Here is a 24,734-nt window from a genome sequence, read left to right on the forward strand (position 1 = left end):
AGACTATTCAGTATATTAAATATAAAGGGTTATGCTCTACACCCCCATGATACTCAGGCTACGCCTTCGCGCTATCGAGACACTATCGAATGGCGCTATCGAAACGGCGCTATCGAGGCGTCACCCTATCCGTATGCCCCTAGTACCCAAGACACTAGTCCAATCATCTTCATACCAAAGCTTTGCTCTCTATAGAAGGAAGTTCAATCCTCTACATATATGATCTGTCTTCCTCTTTCCTCCCTTAATGATTCCTTTCTGTTTTCACATGCGTTAGTTATTTGTTGTTCTCAGTGGCTAGCTCATTACGCTTTTCGCTATTTTTCATCTTATTTTACATATCATTTATAATTTTTAATATAGAGATCTTTAACTTTTTATCAACAGTATATTTATATAAAGTAGGGAATTTTTTTTAAGACTTGTTAAATAAGACTTCTAAAGATTATTCTATATTATATAAAATAGTATTTTTATAAAATAGAATATTAAAATTGCTTTCAAAACAATTAAGATTTACATATTTTAATTTGAATAATTATTAAAGAATTTGAATAAATAATTAATATATCTTCAAAGATCTCTGTGAAGTATATTATTTTTACTACAACTTAAGAATTACATTTATAAAATTAAAAAATACAGCTTAACAGTTACTTTTTAGTAAAAATCTTAAATAAATAATTTATATTAATGAAATATTGATTATTGAAAAAGAACTACTACTTCATGAAAATAAGAATTTAATCAACAGTTTGAAGTTTAAAAATTAAAAATAAGACATGATCTTAAATCTATTTTATAAAAAGTATGTCAGTAAAATATAGTTTATCTCTTTTAATAAAATAAAAACTACTCATTAATAAGCTACTGATTTAAAAACTGAAAAGTAATATAATATTGATAAAATTATTGAAGCAAAGATTTAATATATTCTTAAGAAAAAGTAGTATGCTCAGAAGATAGCTGAGTTTAAAACTTTTAAGATTTTAACACTAAATAGAAAAAGAAGAATAAAACAGAATAAAAAAATTATAAAGAATTAAAAAACTATTGAATAGATTTACCCACTCTATAAATATTAATAAAATTAAACTTCTTTTACTAAATTTTATTCTTCTATTTTTATACCAATCTTTTTTTTAGAAAATATAATGAATTCAACTTTACTAAACCTTCCTAGTACCCTTTTTTTAAATTTTTTATCTTAATTATATTCTCACCATCCAGACTATACCAAGCTCAATACCCATTTTTTGCTTAGTTATTTTAATTTTTATACCCTTAGAAACTATATCCTTTAATAATGATATGTGAAAATGAAAATGAAAATAAATTATAATGAAATCAGAATAACACTGATATAGCCCTGCAGATTGAAAAATTCATATAATGTGATGTATATGCTCAAAATTAGTTATCACTTATATAGAGAGAGAGAGAAAAGAGAGGAAATATAGAGGGATATGGAGAGATCCTATAACCCCCCACCTACGTCATTGAGGGAAGGACATCCAACAACGCATTTGAATGCACGAAAAGAATGATTCATCCAGCAGCAAAGTTGACCAAGCTTCCTAATCTCCATTACGGAGAAATATCCTCTAAATAAGTGTGACCTCTGTCCTCATTCTCAGCTGCGCAACCTTCTGGACAATCCCAGCCTTCAGTACCCGTCCAGCCTCTGCTTCACAGCCATAAACGACAGATCCAGAAACGCCAGCCCCAAAGGCCAACCCTCTAAAAAGAAAACCAGGAGGGAACTTTTGCACCGAGAGCCCTCTCTCCACCAAACATGACTGACTATTAATTTTATTTTTAATTAATTAATTAGGTTTATGGGGCTTTCAACTGATGGCAATGAATTGGCGCTTTACTCTGAAGGAATCGACACCTTCAGACTTTAAGCGTCCCATGGAGCCCCCTATACCGACTGTGATGCGCACACCACCAAACCAATCCCATATCGACCCTTTAAATATGGTCCGTAAGTTCAACTGCCTCTGGTAATGAGATTAACCACGAATATTGGTAAAGCATAAGCTAATCTTCTGGTCAAAAGCGATTACTTTGTCATAATGGGGCTAAGGTCGATGAAATGGGATGAATGGATTGGTTTGCATTCAATTCTCATAGTTAACTAGCTATCACAGAGAAAGCAGCCAATTCTGACAAAAATGGGGAATATAAATATCACATCAGAATTTGATAACCACTATCTCCGCTTTGACGCTGAGAAAGCGCGCTGTATATGCGAGCGAGGAGATAAATGCTGCATAACATCCCCTAAGGGCGTGGAGGGTATGATCGAGCTTTTAGACGAGCTGTACGTACTTACATGCATTCCTATAACTATATATATATATATATATATATGCATGCGCCATGAAACCACCCGTCTTCAGAGAAACAATCCAATCCCAACCACCTACTAAACACAACAACGCAAAAATCCAACAACGTCTCCTACCTCCTCCAACGCTACCCAACGCTCTTCAAACGCACGCCAGAAGGCATAGCAAACCTTCTCACCGGCGAATCCTTCAACGCAAGAACCAGCCCCCCCCCCCCCCCCCCCCCCAAACCAACAGGTGACCCCATAATAACCTGCGCCCGCCCTAATCCAAGACGACATCTCCCTGATGTACGAAAAGCCGGACGGCCAATTCTACCTGCTAGCCGGTGCCATCTTTCTCGCTGCGTTCTGGCGACTGAGCCATAAATTCAGCCTCCCCCCTCTCAGAAATCCACACAACTGGCTCCGTCCCCCAATTCCAAACAAAGCTCGAAAAGGGCATGATGGATTTCTTCCGGCGCCTAAAACCTCCAACTCCGTGCTGCGTAACAACTATTTCTTCCAGGTAGACGACGGCCTCGCTTGGTCACGCAGCATTGGTGACGAGGATGATCCGGACGTCAGCTGGAGTATGGCGAGAAAAGATGCGGTGATTGAGCATCATTGGTTTCGATCTGAGAAGCAGTTTTTGCGCCGGTTGCCGAGGACTGGAGCTGTAGTGTTTACTATTCGCACGTGTAATTTTGAGCCTGTGGTGGAAATCGCGAGGGAGCCTGGGGTTCCGGGGAGGTTGGCGTCGGCGGCTAGGAGTTGGGGGGATGATGTTGCGAAGTATAAGGGGCGAGAAAGGTATGGGGATGTGCTGTTGGAGTATTTGGATGGAAAGCGTAAAGAACAGGTTGAAAAGGGGATTGTGCGGACGAGGGAAGAAGAGGAGGCGGCGCAAAAGTATCCGCTTTGAAAGGCAAGGAGTTGGAAGATATATTTGGATAGGGGTCAGGACTAGTCATGAGCAATCCATCCCTAATCCTACGGTATCTGCAAGGGCAACATGAAATGTTTCAAAGTAAACATCTCCAATACAACTTCAATCACATTTCCAGCTACCATGCGCCGACCAGACTACACTACCATAGAGATACTCCCTCTTCACCCTTTATCCTACCTAGTTCACAAGCGAGTCTGCCTCCAGGGGCAATAGTCCACATGATAAACTAACGCACCAATCTCAAAACTCTTACATATCTTAACAAATGTTGAATCTCATATCATACAGATTAATACAAATACATGCACATGCACATAAAATGTAATCGTACACACGTCTCCAAAAAGATATGCCAAATTCATCCCGTCATGCCATCCCATGTAACATGTATGCTAAAAAAAAAAAAAAAAAAAAAAAAAAAAAAAAAAAAAGAGGAACCTGCAATGCCGCAGAACAAAAAGGTAAAACAGGCGCGATAACAAAATACCAAGTCCATTCTATGTCACCGAGCCAATGCAGGAAGGAACCCCTCAAAAAAAAGGGCAGCAAAACAAAAGGGAACTCCTTATCACAATTTTACGCCCCTATAAGTGTATATAAACAAAAACAAACAGGATTCAAAAACATCATCGATATCACATCTCTTCTCTCTCGATATTTTTCCTGTCCCATACCATAATAATGCCCCCATGCCAATATATGAATGAAACCACTTAATGCTCACCCAGGGCGATGAAATGTCTCCAAAAAAAAATTGAAACCCATAGCAAAAATATAGTGCAATAGCGCACAGCATATCCAGCATGTACAGCGCACAATCCACAGCGTACATACACTGCACCGTACGGACGGAAGTAGAGATGCACTGGGCATCATTGTGTGTGAACACACTACCTGTGAATCATCAAGCAGCAGTCTACGCTGCGCTATACAGCCAGGAAACCGAAAGAACCCGAAGCCGAAGGAAGAAAAACGCAAACATGCATCATTTCAGCACGAAGCATTTTTAATCCCCAAGCAGAGGGAAAAAAGAGGGAAAAGGGAAAGAGAAAAGAGATGGAAAATATAGTATATAATAACAAACAAGTGAAAAAAAAAAAATTAAGAAAATAAAAATAAAAATAAAAATAGGACAAGAAAAATCACCCTCATCTTTTTTTTATGGAGTAGTAAAAGCTGAGGGGTTCCGTCCTTTCTCAGTGTTGACCCCTAACTTCCGTTAATCATTCGTAACTTCATAAAAATAACAAAATCAAACCGTTCTGGAATTGGAAAATCAAAAACATTCTCATCAAAAGGGCCAATTTAAAGCCATGCTAAAAACCAAAACAAACCAAACCAAATCCCAATCACAATTTCAGAACCACCACCAATGCACATATGCCATGCAATGCGTTAGAAAAACCAGAAACAGTAGAGAAATTGAGAAAAAGCAAGTATAATGTCGTGAGGTTTTCCCGATCATGCATGCAGAAACCGCGTGCTTTCCACTGGAGTTTCCAAAACATCCGTGTATCATAACTCCATAATAATCCAAACGGGTAAGAGAAAGAATAAAAAAGGCAAAAGAATATAAATTCTGCAAGCCGAGAATGACTCGTTAGAGCAGTGCCCTTGTCACAGTTGCAACAAATTACCACTCCGGGCATTAAACTTTAAAGGACAGAAAGTTTCAAATAATATCACTGATGAGAATTTGGCAAAACCCAAAAAAGCTTATGAAAGTCGGAAAGGGTAAACTTAACGCCGATCGAGTGGATCCAAGAGCACGTGCCAACCAAACTTGGAATTAGCGCAATTTATCTGAAAAACTTTGCTCGCTTGGCACAAGTCATCGCTTGGTAGCGGTATGCCGTCATCGTGGCTTAGTCAGAGGATATTTTGGGTGGCCGTGCCAAGTTTTCTGGAAGGCTTCGAGGCTTGGTTCTGGGCCCTTTCGATGAATTCGTTGATTCCAAAGTCGCATCCATGCTAGGACACGTGCTCAGGAGGACAAACCAAAGGTTTGAGGGGGGATAAAGAGTAGTGGAAGTGATTTTCACTCCAATTTTAATCCCTTCCGCCTCTGCTTGCCCGGCCAATCAACCTGAGGATGAACAACCCGCATATGTCTTGTAAGAGCATCGTTGCGAGAAAACGTCTTCTCCTCCGTGCACAAATGACACCGAACCTTCTGCTTACGAGCATTATGGATCGTGTCTTCGTGTCTCGTAAGATCGTAAGGGCGTGAGAAGATAGAGTTGCATGGTTTGCCTGTAGATGGATTGATGCGCTCGCATTTATGAGGGCCAGCCTGGGAGTTGCGCATGGCCAGAGATCCAGCAGATGAATCTCGTGCCATTGCATGTGAACCGGGTGTAGTTTGTCTATGGGCTTCCCGCTTATGTTTCTGGAGCTTGGCAGGTGTCTCAAAACGGAGGGTACATCCGTGATAGGTGCAGCTATACGTTCCTCCATCGGAGGAAGTGTCTTCGGGTCGTCTGGCGGCTTCTGTAGGATGGGAAGTTGGGGCTCTTTGTCCAAGCCCTCCAACCAAAGGCGACCTGTTCCCCGCTGGAGTGTTCGTATCACTGGAAGTAGATTCCATAGATGGAACATGAGGTGGGAATTCAGGAGTACGCTGGACTAGATTGCTGTCCCTTTGGATATGAGGCTGCTGCACTTGGCGAGGTGCCTGCTGCTGTTGCTTCTGTGGGCCCGCTAGTTGAATAGGGACCTGCTCCTGCATGTATCCAAATTGTTGAGGAATATGGTTTTTGGGATGAGCATATTGGTTCGGGAACTGTTCCATTTGTGGAAAGCCGGTGTTTGGTTGGAAAGCAGTAGAGTTTCCTATGGCCGGAACATGGTACTGCGGGGCATCAGTCTGAGGTGGAAAAAGTGGCATGTTCGCATCCTCTGGTGACTCGTTATAATCAAGCAATGCATCCTTTGGTGAAATGGTTTTCGGCTCGGACTGCTCCGCGGCCATCAGCATACCTGGCTGCTGTTGAGCAGCGAGATGCAATTGATTCGTGAAAGGTTGCGATTGTGATATTTGCACATCATTGAAAGCGGTTTGTTCGTGCAGGAATGGAGAATTATCTCGCCATGGAGATCGATTTCGAGCTGCTGAAGCAGAGCGGGATTGCGATTGTTCAGACATGTGGCCGTCGTGTGCAGCCTGTATTAAATCTGAAATGATATTGCGGTGATAGGGTGAGAACATCTTCCTGCGTTGGTGGGAAGCTGGATTGGGTTGCTTTGATGTGGCAGTAGGGTTGGGATCGAATAGGGTGTCTTCGTAGATATCGGATACTGTTCTGTTCAGCTTGGGAACGCCAATCTGATTCTGGCTATCTTGCTCACTGAAATCTGCGGCTGCAATGGCATCAACACGTAAGTAATCATCCATCCATCCACCAACGCTGGGGTATTTGTCCTCACCATTGGACATAGACCTTGAACCATTATCATGATCGTCAGGGTTTGTTGCATGTGAAGTAACAGGAGAGTTATGACTCTGTGTGGAAACAGAAGGCGGTAGAGATAATGAAAATGACTTGTCGTCCTCCACTGGCTGTTGTTGGTGGTGGTGCTGCTGCTGCTGCTGTTGACGTTGTTGTTGACGTTGTTGTTGTTGTTGTTGCTGATGATGATGATGTTGTTGTTGCTGCTCCAAGATGGCCCTTCTCATTGCCAGATCCACCTCTGGCCGTTCGCAACCACGAGACGACTGATCAATGGACTGGAGGAAGGCACTCTGGACAGGAGTATGGTCTGGAGTTGGGAGAGGCTTCGTAGAAGTAGACGAAGTCAACTGCTGCGGACAGTTGAAGCTTGAGGGAGGATAAGACGACACGGAGGGGTCGAGTGGCGACACAGCACCAGTTGCAGGAGCTGATAACTCCGAGGCAGCTCTATTATATCGATACTGGTTATAAAGCACACGTTGACGTGGCCGTGATGGCGTCCTCTGAAGTCTCTGCTGCTGGTTGCTGTTGCTGTTGCTGTTGCTGTTGCTGTTGGAATTGGTGCTGCGGCAGAACTTGACAGGACCTAGAAAATTATTCCAACTATTGCTGTCAAGCGGAAGCCCACTCTGTAACAGCATGGACGAGTAGTTGTCCTGGTCATAGGACGAGTCCTCGAAGGGAGGCGTTGAGTTGTGTATTCTGATGGGCGGGGTGTGTGATGTTTGCGACAATCCGACTGGAGATGGGAAGGTGCTTTCTGGCATAGACACGACGCCGGGGTCTTGGTAGAAGGAGCTGAAGTCTGTTGGAGAGTTCTGGGGGGAGAACGCGGCCGCAGAGCAAGCGGGAGAATATACGGGAGACACAACAGCTGAGGAGCCGGGTGGCGGTGACTGGGAAGGAACGGGAGTAAGAGGAGTTGCGTAGTAGAATTGCGCGTGTTCAAGCTGCAGAGGGAGGTCGCCGAGCAAGTGCTGCGAGGAAGAAGACTGAAGACGGTGGCGGAGAGAGCTGTATTGGTCAACTCTATCGCTGTCGTCGTTATTCTGCAGGTTCCTAGAGTTTAGATGTGGTTGTTGAAAGAGGGGCGACTCAGACTGTGGATATGGTGTTTGGTGTGGAGGAGTGGTTGGGGGATAGTGGGCGAGCATGTCGAAGAGAGTCAGGATGGGGCCCGCTTACGGTATATATATATAAGATTATACATATAAACCGTAAACTGTAAACCCTATATGGGGGGGGGGGTTATGCGGAAAATATGCGTATATATAACAGAATGTATGGAAATGGGGGTTGGGTGACTGAGGAGTTGGATGGGCAATTTAGGCTTTTTCAAGTTCTGTAGAGTGGCGAAAACGACAAACTCTCAAGACTTGGGATGGTATGAGGAAGAGAGGAACCGAAACAAACAATAGATAAGATGGAGTACAGGTGCTGGTTGGGGGTTGATGGGAACAAGAGATTGCAAAAGAGATTTAAACTGTTCTCCCTTTTCTTTCTATGGAGCTTGTTGTGTATGTATGTGGTGTATGTTGCTTTGTATGTTTATATTTATCAGTGGTTGTTCGTAGCTGTTCTGCTCTCTTGCGGCGGGGATGTTCTATTGTATTTGTACTGAGCCCTGCTTCTGCCGGCTTGGCGTATTTTTCTCTGGTTTCTGCTCTCTCGCGTACTGAGTATTTCGCGCTCGGTTTTTTTGCTTTTTGCACCGCCCAGGTACCAGGGTTGGCGGGTTTAGCTTTTCAAAAAAAAAAAAAAAAAAAAAAAAAGGATAAGTATCGGCCAAGATCTGGGTCTAACCAAGTTCGGATCCTTGTCGGCTAGAGGCTCCGCTTTGGGTTTTTGCGTTTCTTTCTTCGAACCTTTTTTTAAAAAAAAACTAGCTTGTTCTTGTTTGGGAACGGAGGGTTGCAATTAGCGCGGTATTTTGTCTCAGTCATTCCGATCCGCATAAAAGCAATGCACACTCTGTATTACTTTTCTTCGCTCTCCTATGTCGACGTCCAACGGGAGGTTGTTGGGTTCGGCGAGGAAATTGGAGAAGACGAATGTGATGGTGAATAGTATATGACTATATGGAACAGCTATGACGATGATGGCTGTGTTGCGTGTGTAGGATACTTCGGGCTTCGAGAATCAGGTTTGCCCGACGGGAGAATCGGTAATATCAGCAGCAGGGGAGAAAGAATATGTGGTGACTAATCAATACGATTAGAGAGTCAGGTGGAATAAAAATGAAGCTATATCAGGAAATTCGATTAAAATGCCTGTCAATTGATCATTAGGGGGAAGGGTTGGAGAAGATATAATTAAAACTGAGACAAGAATCACCCTCTAAGAACGAGATGGTGGTCTTGAACCTATAAATCAGACACAGTCAAACTACCAAACTCTCCCAATCCGTACTCTCATCATCATCATCATCATCATCATCATTCATCATACATACATACCCTAGGAAGAGTTTGGTAGCATCATTGCAGCCCATCAACCGGAACCCACCAAAGAATGGGAAAAACAGGAATAACATGATGATCAGAAACATCACTGGGGCACACATGACATCTGGCAAGCTGTCGTTGTCTACAAGAACCCCGACTCCTGCTGCCTCTCACCCCGAACCTTAGATCAGTACACGTCAAGTAATGTCATACCAATGTTATTATGTTGACCAAATCCAAATTTGGGTTGGCCCTTTTCATCTGCTCTGACCACTCCAGCATATCCCCCTCCGAGAATGGGCCCAGAATGCCCCAGTTTTTAGTAGCACCTAACTAGTCTCCTGTAACTATCATTGCAGCTGAGCATTTATTGATAATTATAACAGAGCGACCTTTGTGCACGCTTCAACCGGGCATTTCAAAGCTACGATGCTATTAGTTACCTATTTTTTTCCAATCCCAAACTCTTAGCGCCCTGGCGTATCTAATTTTTCCTCACGTTTTTTCTCGTAGAAATCTCGTCGTATTATTTTCGGCATTCCGATACAAACTTCTTGAGCTCTTGGCGTTTTTCTGCTGTGTCATTCTACTATGACGTCGCACTCATGGGGTGTGTGTCACACCACTGGCATCCTGGAGATGATTGCAACTTTCCATCCCTCGGCAGCTTCATTATTCCATGTTACAGCTAAGTGTACGGAGTAACGTGTAATGTACACAAATAATAAATATGCACGCTAATGACCGACGCTTGCATGTCCCATGCGACTCCAGGGATGCTACGTCAGCCTAGGAAAACGCTATAACGCCTGTGCAGGTTTAGCGCTCCCGCGCTACAAAATATCGGGCCCGGGATGTAAAAATCTTTACCTTTCCGCGGTCATTCGAGTCCGAACGTTGGGCATGTACTCCGAGCGCATATGGAAATATTCACTTCAATTCAATCAATGCCTATTCATGTTGATCAGCGGGATTTCGCCGAACAAAAGTGACAATTTTTCAGTTTTAGGTTCTTCCTCCCATAACAGTTATTGTTAAAATCGGTTAAACCAGTGATCAAAGTCGAGTGAGGTATACTCCGTACTAAACCCGGGAGAGAGTCGACATCAGCCGAATGATTCCGGAAAAGCCACGAATTGAGTCAATCATACCCCGAGGGAAATAATAGCTCCTTTCCTATTTCTCATCAGTCTTCGGGAACTTTCTTCTCACCTACCGAAATTCAATCACCCACTTATTCTACTCTACAAAAACAAAAGCACATGAAAATTCTCAAGAATGATGGTGACTAGTAAAGCATTCTACCTAGGTACATTATTTTCAAAGAGCTGAACTACTACCAACCTACATACAACGTAGCGATGACACTTGCCCATCATCTTGCATTGTCCAACCCAAACAAAGTGCCAACCTTTTTCCAGGTGCCTATGCATCTGAACACATGGACCGCATGCTTGAATGCTGCATTACAGATCGGTTGTAACACTCTAGGCACGTGGGTAATAATCATATCCGTCCGATAAACTAGGCAGAAAAAAAGAAAGGAAAAAAAAAAAAATTAAACAACCCTATGCAACGACAAACCGCCCCGCAACAAACAATTTTGACCGATGAGATCAAAATGAGATCAAATGCCAGCACATCAGAAAACAGAATACATCACCAAGCCGAGCGACCAATAAAATCCTGCAGAAATATCAGGCTTCTTCCATAACAATCCCAACCGGGTCCATCTTTCAGCCACACCCCCCCATGCAGGTACACCCTACCGATTGACAAATAGCACTGTTCCAACAACGCGATGACGCTTGACCATCATCTCAACCTACTACATGTGATGGGCGCTAGCTATGAAGCAAGGTCGGCACGGAATGCATCAGCCACCCTTTTCGGCGAACCCGGAATATTCACAACGGATTTACTAGCGTCTTGCACAGCCACTTCTTCGAAATCATTTAGCCAGAGAAAATATTTCGGCCGAGAAAAGTGCGCCAGCCAATGAAGAGATAATAAAATTTCTTCTTTGTCATTGGCTAGCTTTCCAATTATTTTTTTATTAAAAAAAAAATTTTTAAATAAATTCTTTTGAAAAACCGTGGGATTTTCTAGGTTGAGACCGACTGAACCACAGTTCCAGTGCTTCATCTCGGGATTTCAGGAACTGTTATCCACGAATTTACTCCTGCCTCTACCACTACCAACCATCGTCTCTCGTGAACACGTATCGTTTGGCTTCTTGCTCGATTTTTCACTGCTTAGTTCCTGGGAAATTGGATTGCCTAGATCAGATCACCGGACCTGCCCGCTAATAATGATGAAAGATCAGCAGAAAAAAGAATGTAAAATACCATCAACTGGCTGCAAACAGCAAATGCCTACCCGGAACATATACGCATGTGAACAGGTTACTGGCATTTCTAGATATCTTATACGGAACTAGTGGGTTCCTTGTATAGCCGCTGTATTCAGTAACTTTCATATACTCAATATCAGAACAATAACGTACTTCACCATATATGTATAAACTACACTATTTACCGACTGACATCAAACTTGACACTATCCCATGCATAAATGCATAAATCCATTGATGGACAATTAATGCAACAACAATATCAACACCTAATCTCTACTTCGGAAAATAAAACTTAAATGTATCCATGGACGCTGCATAGGCATCAATACCCGGATCAGTGGAACGGCCATACCTAGCTAGCCACGGTATGAACTTCACGTCCCCTTCATGCTTTCAGACCGATGGAGTCAAAATCTGATACCAGGCTACCATTATTATTTTGCTGCTTGACTTCCTGTAGATGATGAAATGCGACAATTTCGCCAAATTTCACCATTAGGTTTTAGGCACACATTCCTACTACAAATATCCTACCTCGGTAGGCATGTATGTACTGTACAGCAGCCAACTTTATCCTAGGTTTCCTCCGTTTCGTGTGCTGCGACAAAGCAGTCAGCTCGAAATTTTTTCCCTTCAAGGTTATTTTGTTTCTCTTGAACCGCTCTTTTCCACCTCCTCGTGAATCATATATGGGTTATTGCTTCATAATGTGTCTTGAGTAATGCGCAAATGACTCGAAAAGCTTAGGAGCAATTGCAAGGAGCAATTGCTGGTGAGTAATGTACTGGATACTAGCTGGGTAGCTAGTTAGGTATAAATTCTGCAGGTAACTTAACTAATATTAATAATATTAATAGTTTTAATTTTTTACTAGTTGGTTTATTTAGTTTTTAGATTTATAAAATAATTTAAATAAATAGCTAATTATATTTATTAGAATTTATAATACTCAAAAATAAAATAATAATTTAAATAATTTAAATAATTGATAAGATGTAAAGTAAGAATATATTACATTTATGAAAAGAATCTATAAATGATTCTTTAAATATTGTTAATCCTTTATTATACCTAAAATAATATAAAAGTATATAAAGTTATGTTACTTTATTTTTATAGAAATTGTATAAAAATTATCTTAGTAGGACATTAAACATCTTAATTTTTATTTTTAACAATAAAAACATTCTTTTAATGTGTAATAATTATTTAATTAGTTATTTATTTGTTTACCTTTAATTTTTTTGTTTGTTCTCCAGCAATTGAACACAACCAGACTAAAACTTGTAATTCTGTCCACGTGAAACTAATGTCACAGGGTGGGCTCATTTTTCCTATCCTCGCGTGGTATGTTATTACCTTTGATTCGGCTCCTGTGAACGGTAAACATTTCACTTCTAATTATTATTGATTTGCTCTATCTCCTGTGCTTTCGGACGAGATCGGGTCTGCGGAGGAACTAAGAAACGGTCAGGTCCCATTATCCGAGAGAGAATGGGTATATATCCATGGATAATTCAAATTAAGCGCTGTGAAATAACTCTGTATGATAAAAATTAAAATAGAGTAAAATACTGATGAACAGTTGAAGTAGAGATAATTTTCCTTGTTATCCTTGATTTTTAAATATGTTCTGGTTTGGGGGTTTACGTTGGCTTCAAGTCTTGTAATTTGCAAACAAAACTTCATCAGCATCCGGCCTTCCCAAGGTTCCGTAACTTAAAATAACCCATCGAAAGTAAAACCACAAAGTAGGTAAAATATGAAAAGTATGAAATCCATCAACTTTTATCAGCATTTTGTGAAAATTTAGGTTCATCTGTTTTGGTTTATTAGCACTGTTAAATAATAGGAACTGAGAAAGAATCCCCTCCACTTCTAAGGGAAGCACTATTTCATGATTGAACACAAGAACAAGTTAAGCAGGCTTATGACCCAGTTCATAATCATTGAGCCAGCGGACGGCCCCACATTCCAGGATAACTACTTCACAAATACGTAAATGCGTACGCAGCCTGAAATCCCATAGGCTCATCCCAAACCCCGAGGTCCCTGGGGTGGGGGTAGAGCAATTCACAGGGTGCCCAACAGGACCAATAGCCCTGTTACTCAGTTTTCATTGTTTCATCCCTGATATGTGACTACTACATAGGTACCTTAGGAGATTTCTCAAAGCTGGATTTTTGTGCAGTACATTTCTCTTTTATTTTACTTCCAGTTTGGACCCCTTTTTGTTTTTTGCACAGGCTACATTTTGCATTACCAAGTGGTCGGGTTCTTTATTCATGTCAATATCATGGAATTGCTGAGCAACCCCATGGACTTGTCTCAGGGAATGTAGGCGGTTAGTTAACATTGTTATTTTGCAACCCGAAGAAGAGGACTGATAAGATTAAGCTGTGCTGAAATAATCTTCTTCTCTTCATGCACAACATGAACGTGCTGATCCACATGCACCTAAACTGGGTGTAAAATGTTTATTTACAATGGTATCTTGCTCTTCATCATCTCTCACCCTATCAATTTGATGAGAAGGCGTCTTATGGAGATATAACTGTAGTGTGAATATACAAGATCTGAAGGTCATGCTTACTAGCTGAACATGCTGAAGGCTGGCTGAATGTCCAATGCCTTGCTTTTTTACAAGAGTCTTTAACTATTTTCACCCAATCCACCGGGTTAAGATAGAAAGTTTCATGGTTCATCAGACAAAAGATGCGTAAGTTTTCTTCCCAATCTGGTACTTCATCATGAACTTGAAACAGCTCGCCGAAGTTTTTAATTACCCCGTCTAACGGTTCAGAACCAAAAAACAAGCGACAAAACCAAACCCGAGAATATCACTCCCCGCATAACCTAAACCTGTTGTGCAACCACAACCTTCTTCATCACCAGAGATCGCCAGTGTGGATGTGCCCGTTGGCCTGGATTTTAAGGCCTTCAAACCATAAAGGGATCAAGTGTCACGTAGTTATGCAGCATGGATTATTATTATTAATCGCCGAAGCTGTCAAAGCTCTCCACCAAACAACCTGCTTCAAGTCATAAGCCACATACGCAAACATCCGGAAACAATTCCATACGGGGCGGGAAGCTCAGCCACAAGGCTCAGGCCACAGCAGACCATTAGTCGGACTTTGTCGGGAAAAGAATGATTTTTGTCAAGTGGTTTAAAATCGGGTACACATGCACGTCGCTTGATGTCCACCCCGACCTGCAGATTTCAACAAGAACAATAACAGCAGCAGCAGCAGCGCTAAACAAAAAAATAAAGATAAATAAAAAGATAAAGAAAAGAAAAGAGGAATAAGAAGAAGAGAAAAGAATAGTCTCTCTGTTTCTAAGCAGGACCCGCGATCCGGTCATTTTGACATCCGTTTCTCCGGGGTTCTTGTTGTACTATACATGGAATCTAGAACCGCTGCAGATTGCTTAAATTTCTGTTGAAGGGTTTTGGTTGAGGAAATAATACCAAGAGTTTCAAAACATGATGATATGTATAGTACTATGTTTAGAGTGTTATGAAGAAGTATTCATTCAAAGCTCTTGTTTCCTGGTTTTGTGCTACAAAATAACTTGTTTTTAAAACCACTGAGAAATTAATGACATAGGTAATTTATCACTCTATAATACATACATGTATTGATACATTGCAAAATTAGTGCTGGTTAACTAGTTATTCAATATTTGTAGCTTTTACTTCATAACTTTCTATAAATCTTTATATTAAAATGAATCTCAGAGCTTCTCAAGAACAGCTCCAAACAAGTAAACTTATAACATCTATGTGAATTCATCTTATCTTTCATAAGTTTACTTTAAGCTATGTTATAGTTTGAAACTAACTTCTTTTTTTACATAAAATGTCAATTCTGTGTCAGCTCCACACATTCTACCATTTATACTTCTAAAAGAAAAACAGAAAAATTCATCATTTTGTGAAAATAATGAGCATCTTTTTGACAGAGAAATAAAACTGATTGTGTTTATATGAAATGCTGTTGTGAATATAAGACAAGCTCAGAAATCTAATAGCTTGAATTATTAAAACTAACATTTACAGACATAGACACTGATAATTATTAATATGAGAAGCATTCTATTCAAGATGAAAATACAAGTTTTCACATAGCATAGCTACGCAAATCTGAAGTATGATGCTCTGAATTTGTATCTATGTACTAGAATATAATAGCTGATAAGAGTTAGATACAGAAGTAAGACAGTCAATTTTGCTCAAAATAATCATCACTAGCCACATCTCATATATATATATATATATTCAAACCATTGTATGGGAATATAGGCTTTGCTTAAACATTATTGTCCTAAGTGACTATCAATTCCTTTTTAATGCATGACTGTGCGGCTACTAGATTGCCTGTTACATTTCTTTATTTAGATATCTATTCGCAAACATTCATTTACGGATTGGAAACTCTCAGTTCCGCTTACTTATGTGGCTGGCCTGACATTAACTAGTTTGTTGTTGTATTATTATATACTTACATCAGCGTATCAGCATATTAATTATTTTAGTCAATACTACGGCTACTCTAAACACGTGCCTCTCCATGTCAATTAGCAGGCACAAATGTTTTATGATAGATCTTAGAATAAAACATTGCAAAATAATATGTAATAAAAATAAAGCTTGAGGGGTGATCAATGTGAGAGATTATGATTGAGTTAAATTATTTCCCAAGATAGAGAATATAGAATTTATTAGAAAATGCTGTTGTATAGCCAAGTATTATTCTATAAAAAAACTTATCATCAACATCAGAAAGATAATCATCAGTAAATGTTTCACATGATTTTTCTTAAGTTACTAACATAATTCTCAAACAAGCATTCAATATTTCAATTAAAATAACTTAGAAAAAAATTCACCAGATCAATTAAGTTTAAATTTTATTAAATAATACTTTCTTAGCTGAATGTTTAATAAGAATATGATTAATATTCTTTTATTTACAGCATTGTCATTTTTTCCTCTTATTTTATTGATAAGAACTTAATATTAAATTTAATTAAGTATCATATAAAGCTTCAATAGTTACTACTATCTCAAAAAAATATAATTATAATAAAGTCAAATATGAGAATAAAAAGATTATTCAGATATAATTCAAGACTTTAAAAATATAATTACTGAGTATAAAAATTTAAAGTAAATATATTTACAGCTTTAATAAAATAAACTTAGAAACAAAAGCTTTATTAACTATTATTATTAAAATTATTAATATTATCAAGTAACTATTATAATTGTGAGAAAAACTTTTATAATTTAGATATTGTAAAATAAGTAACTATAATTATATTTAAAATAGATAAAATTAGATTAACTCTTATCTTTATATTATTTTTAAAAGTTAAATATTTTAAAATATTAAATAACTAAAGATTCTATATTAAAGCGTAACTAAAATTAGGATTAAATAATTTATTAAAATATTTATTTCAGATATTATTTTTATAATATTAATGGTTATATATATAAAATATATTTAAATATAAAATGAAGATACAGTTATTGTAATTATATTAATATATGTATGTATCTTATTTTTTAATAATTTTAATATCAATATTTTTATAGTTTTAAAAAATAGCTAGTTATATATAATAACTTAGTTAAGCAATGCATATAATTTGAATTTAATATACTTAAAAACTTGAATTCCTAAATACATATTCTACTATATACATAAAATATAAAACTTAAATTATTCAAAGTGTTTTAATAACTATTAATATAAGTTTTTTTTTTTAATTCATATTAAATTATTCAATGATCTAAGATTTAAGTTTAAGTTTTTATCTTTTAATCAGCAGATCTAGCAATTGTTAATTATTGTATTTAAATATTTAAATATTTAAAAACCTCTTTAATTAAGCTGACAAATAAAAAAATTAATTTTTATAAAATAAAAGCTTGAAGACTTTACAGTTTAAAAGTAAGTTTAGATTAAATTATTAAATCTAAAAGTATTTAAAAATTGGTATTGATTTATTAGACAAAGAAATAAAATTGAAAATCTGATAAGATAAGAGCTTAAGAGCTTTATATATAGTTTAAAAAATATTAAATAAATTATTAATATTTATAAAGTAATTAAAAATTCTAATCAATTAATCTGATAAACATATAAATTTTAATAATATAAAATCTTTTAATTTTTTCTTATAATTTAAAGAAAATTTAGATTAAATTATTGAAATATATAATATTTAAAAATTTTTATCAATTAACTTGATAAATAAATAAGATTAAAAATTAATAAAATAAATACTTAAGTTTTTAAGTTTAAAAAGTCTAAATTAAATTATCACAATCTACAAGTTTTTAAAAATTCTTATCAATTAACTTGGCATATATGATTAAAAATTTAATAAAATAAATCTTAAAATTTCTCATAGTTCAAGAAAAGTCTAAATTAAATTATAAAAATCTGTAAGTATTTAGAAATTCACATCAATTAATCTGGTAAATAAATAAAATTAAAAATTTAATAAAATAAAGCTAAGCTTATTATAGCCTTAAATTCTTATCAATTAATCTAATAAATAAGTAAGATAAAAAATTTAATAAGATAAAAGCTTAAGATCTCTTATAATAATGTAAAAGTCTAGATTAAATTATTAAAATTTGTAAGTATTTGAAAATTCTCATCGATTAATCTGGTAATTAAATAAATTTAAAATTCTAATAAGATAAAAGCCTTGAGATCTCTGCTCAAAGTTTTAAAAAAAAATCTAGATTAGATTTTAAAATCATCCAAGTTTGAAGCAATCAACATCATTATTAATTTGAAGTATTATCGCAATATATTTACTATGAATGAGAAAGAGAAGTAAGAGCATATAAAATCTAGTCTGAATTCAATATGAAGAGGAATTAACAAGGAATGAAACTTCTATCCCATCTGCTTAAGATTACTGAACAGTCTTTAATTCAAATCTCTACACCCTCTGAGCACTGCAGAGGTGCAGCAATTGTAATACACTTAAAGCATACAAGAGAAAGATATCCTGAGCCTAGTTTAATTTAATTAAAATAATGTTAGTTGAATATAAATAGTTTTAACTCCAGGATGCCCAAGAAGCAACCCTCAGATACAGGGTGGAATATCCTAACGATAGTTAATAATAATTACCTAACATACAATCTAAATGCTTCGTTCGCCCTTCATAACGATTCCTCTCTCAAGGAAACTAAGCGATCATTGTGCCACACAACGTCCACTGATGATGTTCTGACCCAGGCACTCTAAACCATCTTCTTGATATGCCCTGTTTGGAAGGGGCTGATGGTATAATAATACTACCAGTTATGATTCCAGGGAATCATGACTACATTCCCTTGCTCCTCTGTTCCCACCCTGCCACCATACTCATCGGTCCCCGATTCGTGCTAACCTGACGTCGGCGACGACGAAGACGGTATTTTCTGATAGTTTTGTTCTGACATTGTTTGCCGAAGGCTGCAAATTTGGGTCCCTGATTTTGTCATGGCTCAATGAAAATACCTCGAACACTGCAATTGTCGTTAGCAGGAGCCACGGATTTTCATCGACTTCTACTAAATTTCTATTTGATCCCAAATTTTTCTTACATTGACAGATAACTACTCCGGGAGGCCAGGGGATGATGGATTAAAGGGAAGGCTGAAAAGCTCCACTCCCTTCCTGTCGAGCTGTCCTTACAGCGGAGGAATTACATGATGTGGACAAGTCCAGTCTTAATATCGCTGCATGAAAAGATGGCTGACAAAAATGCAGCGCTGACATTTCTCCGCTACGCGCACTGGTCGCGACTATCCACTTCCGTATTCCTCTGCAGCAAGCTTCCATTTCCCTTTGATAGTTGTAGGGCTCAACTCTTGTAACCACGCTTGCTCTGCCTTCGTACTTTGAGAAAAGAGGACACGTTGATCTATGTGACTCTACTTAAGAAATCCCTATCTTCAACTCTGATTAAAGACACTCAAAAATACACTCAAATAAGTCGAATAACTGCTTCCTATTTGATCAACTTCTTGATGATTATGATGATGGCTCCAATGAGCATGTCTGGAAAATTCAAACGAGCAGATACACATGCATCTAAAGAATAGCCAGTCACAACATCAGTGGTTTCTATCATTGAGGGTGATATTGATGATCTTAATTGCGCTGGAGGAAGGTTAGCTACCCATTTGAAAATCTTGCTCCCTTAACTGATGACACACTGCCTCAAACCAGATCACTTCTACGGTGCGTGCCCTGAACCTCTTGATTGTCAAGTCCGCAAAGTGGTTAGCAATCATAGCATACCATCAATACAGGATGATCCTCCACTGGCAACAAACTTCTTTCTAGAAGCCAAAGGCCCCTGATGAATTCTTGGCGGCCGTTACATGACAGGCTTGTTATGGTGGTGCTCTAGGAGCCCGAGAGATGCCATCGCTTCGGCCATACCAAAAGATGAATCAATCTATGAAAACAACGCCTATTCTCTTACATCAACTGATCATGGCGGTCAACTCAAGCTATATACTACTCATCTCAGCCCAGGCTGCTGCCCTGAGCATAGTATGACTCGGCTGAATACTTGGGGTGTGACTGGTAACTTGGAAACTTCTCAGCAAGGAGCATCCACATACTGAAATGCTCGAGATTGGGCAAAGGGAACGAGGGATGAATTTATTAGCGTGGCAGATGAAAGATTCTCACAGAGGCCGAGTCCCAATGCAATTCTGCATCTCAGCACAGGACGAGCTCCGACATAGCTTTACCTCAGATGACTCCGATGTTTTCAACTGTCCCTGGTGAAGCCAAGGGTGCGCAATGGAGCTTTTGTTGCTCCAAACAAAGATATGGAAGATGAAGACGTAGATCCTTGAGCAAAAACCCCCAAAATTCAAGGGTGGGTACCAGTATTTTCCTCTCGTGATATATAGCTATATTTTACCTAGAGTTGATTTTGTGATCGAAGTTCGTTCTGCGGTTAATCATTCAACGCTGCCCAAAGTTTCTGAGATTAACTGGAACTACCAATGCAAACCTTAATGAATTTTGCAAAATCAATCCATATGTGGGTAATTGGGAGCCATACTATTGAACGAAGTAATGTGGATTTCTATTGCATATATCTCCTGGGGACCAAATCAACGGATAGCCCTAGCAAGCCACCTTCCGACTCAAGAATCCCCGCCCAATCGCCTGTGATATCCCAACACAAAATTTGTCTTAAAGAATTTACATTTCGGTCATTTCTAAATTACTGTGCGACAGATGTTATTCTCGAGCAGGGACGGGTCGGCAAGGAGCAGCTGATGGCTGGTTTATCCGGAATATACTGATCCATTCCCGTGTGTTCCAGTGATATCATTGTCGTGCCTATAAATTTCAAGTTTTGGCAAGACTTTAAAACCGATCGTTACGTGAGGTTCATATGAAACATGACTAGAAAGCTGGAAGGTACCAATGGTTTACCTAGTTTGAGCTGCGGCAAGGGCTTGAAGAGATTGTTCAGGAAGAGCTGTGTTCAAATATGCGGAGTAGTAGCTTTCAATATAACTGAACAAGAGGAGCACCACTTTGAAGTGAAATGTAAAAAGAGCACTTGAGAGTAGTGTCTTTGATAGAGCAGAGAGGCTTTCAGTGATATTTGGCAATGATTGATTGACTTTATTGAGTTGTAAAAAAAAACAAGATTTCAGCGGTATGATGTGGAGATGAGATCGTCATGAAAAGGGGTAAGGTTTTCGTAAAGGCCTCTGGGACAGCGACTCCCTCTCCGCTGATTATGTTATGGAGCAGTTTGCAAAATCAGCTGGACAATCTGAGTGTCGACTTTTTTCTCTCCCAAAAACTATCATGCCAAGATAAGCTAGAAGGAATATGGTTAAGCAGTGGAATGGCATAGTTAACGACCACGTTATTTCCTCCGTGACACACCAGGTATGTATGTTATTTGGCGATAATGAGGCTAGACATCTCGGAATCGGGGCGACCAAGTGCGCAGGCGGGCCCCAGCCAGGCAGGGAGAGCCAACCTCGCCGAGAATCAAGGAACCCTCCAAGCCACCGCCGTAAGCGAGGATCTAATCTAGCGACAGGGTCCCAGTGATGTGGCGCCGGGATCTGTGGCTGAGATTGTGTACATATTATGTTATGCATCTGCATACGCTGGGGGCCCAATAGAGCTTGAGGATTGAAGATCTTGCATACGAATCGCAGCATGCGGAGGTTCAGCTGGCCATTGCAGCTTTTGCCTCAGTTCTTTCTGCCTATGGAACCATTACATTTAGAGCGAATTCTTTCACACGATATAGGGGGACGATTCGTTCATCTGCAAAAATTAGAACAAACCTCGAGTCCTGGAGGGCTCGGTGGTTTGACGGCAGATCCGTTGATAATTCCAGGTAACAAGCTATTAGTTGGTTAGCTGACTCACTTGCTGATTGCAAATCCTTTCAACACGTGTTCTCCACATCCACTCCTATTTGCCAAGCTCTTAGACCCAGCTCGTTATGTCGTTAAGCGTTAAGTAAATAATATGGAGCGCGGTTCTGGCCGGCAACCTCAATCGGGTCTCGAAAAAATTACGAAGGGGTCTTCCTGCCCCCACCGCCCCTCTTTTTTTGCAAACAATAGGCCCTACGCACGTGCATGGGTGTCTGTGGATTAAAGGGAGGGGGTGATATGGATCAACAGCGGCCATGCAGGCTGCAAAAATACGTACACATCAAGCGTGCTCAGATGGCAGCGTTCCACCGACGTCTTGCATGTATGTAACCCACGCCAGAAGTGTGTGACTCGTTGCCGAAATTTTCCAGTCCATTGTTCCTCGGCTAAACGTCCGTGCCCTCAATGGGCTGAGCATAACCAACCTGCATATCTAGCGCGTGAAAATTTTCAATCTGCACGTTTTATGCCGGCAAAATACAAGATTCCCACTTAGCTGCACCTACTACGGTAGCACTGTGCCAATGAGAGTGTGACATTCAGCTGTGTGTTTGTTCTGGAAATAAAAAGAAGCTGCAAGGGCGCCGCCCCCAAGGATGTGGATTTTCCTTCTTTGGGTTCAATCCCGTCGTTTTTGAAGAAGTTTCTCCGATTGACTTTCAGCCAATGCGGGGTTGACCTATTTTTAAATCCTCCCCCTTAGTGGACAACCCTAATAATACCTTACCTTAAAATTGCTTCTTCTTCTCTGCAAGCCAGAACTGGCTTGTCATTTTCTCAACATCATCATTCGATCGATCAAAATTCATCATCGTTTAGGGGAAGAAAGAAGACACATGGTGTGCACTCTCCCAACATGACCCCGGGATTTCTTCGTATTACCTACGATAACTGTCTGCGACGTATGTGCTCCGTACAGTAGTACACCATTCTATCATCATCATCATCATCATCATAATTTGACTTTCTTCTTTTTGGCCTGGGCCTCATTCTTCCCAGTTTCCCCCCCCCCCCCCCCCTTCTTCCGATGCTGGGGAACGACACCAGGGAGCCCAACATATCGCACCTATCCCAACTACTTCCTTACCTTAGTTTCTTCTTTGAATGGCGTGCTAGGTAGCAGCAAGGAGCGGAAAAGTTTTTGGCTTGTGAACTCAAATAATCAACAGAGGCAGATCTGGTTTGTCATTTCAAGAGCAAACCGGAACAAGAAAATATGAGGGAGGCTTGATTTTTATATTGCATATGTGCAACGTATGTGCACATATGTGTTCATGCATGTAACTCCCATGCAATATACGATGCCTTTATCCCTGAGTGAAGATGGTTTAATTTTGCCGTTGTCTTGTCAACAAGAGACATTAGAGAACCCCTTGTTTGTCTTGTCTTGTTCATTTCACCTTGCTGTTATCCTGCTCTGCCCAGCTATTGGGTGTACATGAGATATCCCACACAAAGTTGGTTCGGTTCATCCTGGACCGATTACTTGTCTATACATACCTAGGCAGGTATCTTGTCGCCGGGCATGGGCATCGACGAATGAGAGGGTGGCTTTAGTGCTCAACAGCTACGCACGTTTATCTTGAACTTGATTCGATACAAGTTGAACCAAATGCCCCGGCCCAACGGGTCGGAGAGGAGAGGTGTGGGGGTCACACGCATCCAGACTGGGTGCGGGCCACTGGGTGGTTTGGCTTTGTCATTTCTTTGCCACTTTCGAGTGGCTTTGGTTTGACGTTAGTAGTTTCCCCGCCCTTGCCCTTCCGCACCACCCAACAATTGGTATATAAATCTCTGCGAAAGGCACATGTTGAGAGTTGTTAAGTAGTGGTGGGTCTTTTTTAATGCTGTTGCCTTCCCCACCCTTGATGAAAAGTACCAAAGTACCCAATGTCTCCCTTTGGGTAATAAATATCAAGACCATCATTTGACTTCAAGGTTGCTGCAATTCTGTTCTCACAGGATCAAAGACTAAGATAGGAATGAGTGCATCACATTTCAAAAATATGATTCGAAAAGCTCAAAATTACCCACTTGTTAGCTGAGCTTAAATGCCAGTTGATGATGCTTGCGAAATTCCCTGGCTTCTCATATGTCAGTCAGGTCAGAAACGGCGCCGTTCCCCCGAGCTCCTCCATCTCCAGTGACAGAGAACATCGAGCAAGGAGTATCTAGATAGGATCTGCGAGCAGTTACTCATAGCGGGCTGGCGGGGCAATTCCCGTTGATACCTTGGATTATGTCGCACCTTGAAAGCCTTTTTATAAGTGCCATTTTATTCGGCCTTTGGTTTGCGATTTGACATATGCATGTACCATGAAGTCATTGCTTAGCGTATCAAAATGCATCGGGAGAACAGATCAGAGTGATTTGCTCCCCGCAGGAACCACAAATGCCGGTGTCAGCTGAGGTGTGTTGACAGAGTATCGATGAATCGTTGAAGACTTTGTCGTTTTTGCCCATCCTACGACGGAGAAGCAGGTAATGAATCGCATTATTGGCAAATGGAGGAGGTTGTGAAATCCAACGCTAATCCGTGGGGAGAGCCAACTTTCGCGTGAGAAACGGAATGGCACGATTTTTTTTCTCCGTATCGATAAATTCAATTTCCCTCAATCCTAGGTTCATTTCCCACACCGACCAAGGCCAGTTAGTGATCAATGGTGAATTGAAAATAAAACCTGGCTCCAGAGACTTCAAATTAGACGTCGTGTGACCGTCTACAGTTTGGAGAATAGAGTT

At 39.6% G+C, this 24,734-nt stretch overlaps 3 protein-coding genes across 3 annotated transcripts; 2 read left to right on the forward strand and 1 right to left on the reverse strand.

Moving 5' to 3' along the window:
* Positions 1-1,860: 1,860 nt before the first annotated feature.
* Positions 1,861-3,257, forward strand: PADG_00864 (uncharacterized protein; the record flags this gene model as incomplete). Its single annotated transcript, XM_010757713.1, has 3 exons — positions 1,861-1,987; positions 2,203-2,301; positions 2,629-3,257. The coding sequence occupies 3 exons, from the start codon at positions 1,861-1,863 to the stop codon at positions 3,255-3,257; spliced, it is 855 nt and encodes a 284-aa protein (XP_010756015.1).
* A 2,065-nt stretch (positions 3,258-5,322) lies between these two features.
* On the reverse strand, positions 5,323-7,890 carry PADG_00865 (uncharacterized protein; the record flags this gene model as incomplete). The annotated part of the gene is made up of 1 exon (XM_010758223.1): positions 5,323-7,890. The coding sequence occupies one exon, from the start codon at positions 7,888-7,890 to the stop codon at positions 5,323-5,325; it is 2,568 nt and encodes an 855-aa protein (XP_010756525.1).
* Positions 7,891-21,508: 13,618 nt separating this feature from the next.
* On the forward strand, positions 21,509-21,953 carry PADG_00868 (uncharacterized protein; the record flags this gene model as incomplete). The annotated part of the gene is made up of 2 exons (XM_010757714.1): positions 21,509-21,616; positions 21,729-21,953. 2 exons carry the CDS (start codon positions 21,509-21,511, stop codon positions 21,951-21,953), a joined length of 333 nt encoding a protein of 110 aa, XP_010756016.1.
* Positions 21,954-24,734: the final 2,781 nt, after the last annotated feature.

Source organism: Paracoccidioides brasiliensis (assembly GCF_000150735.1).
Source record: "Paracoccidioides brasiliensis Pb18 unplaced genomic scaffold supercont2.1, whole genome shotgun sequence".
NCBI lineage: Eukaryota > Fungi > Ascomycota > Eurotiomycetes > Onygenales > Ajellomycetaceae > Paracoccidioides > Paracoccidioides brasiliensis.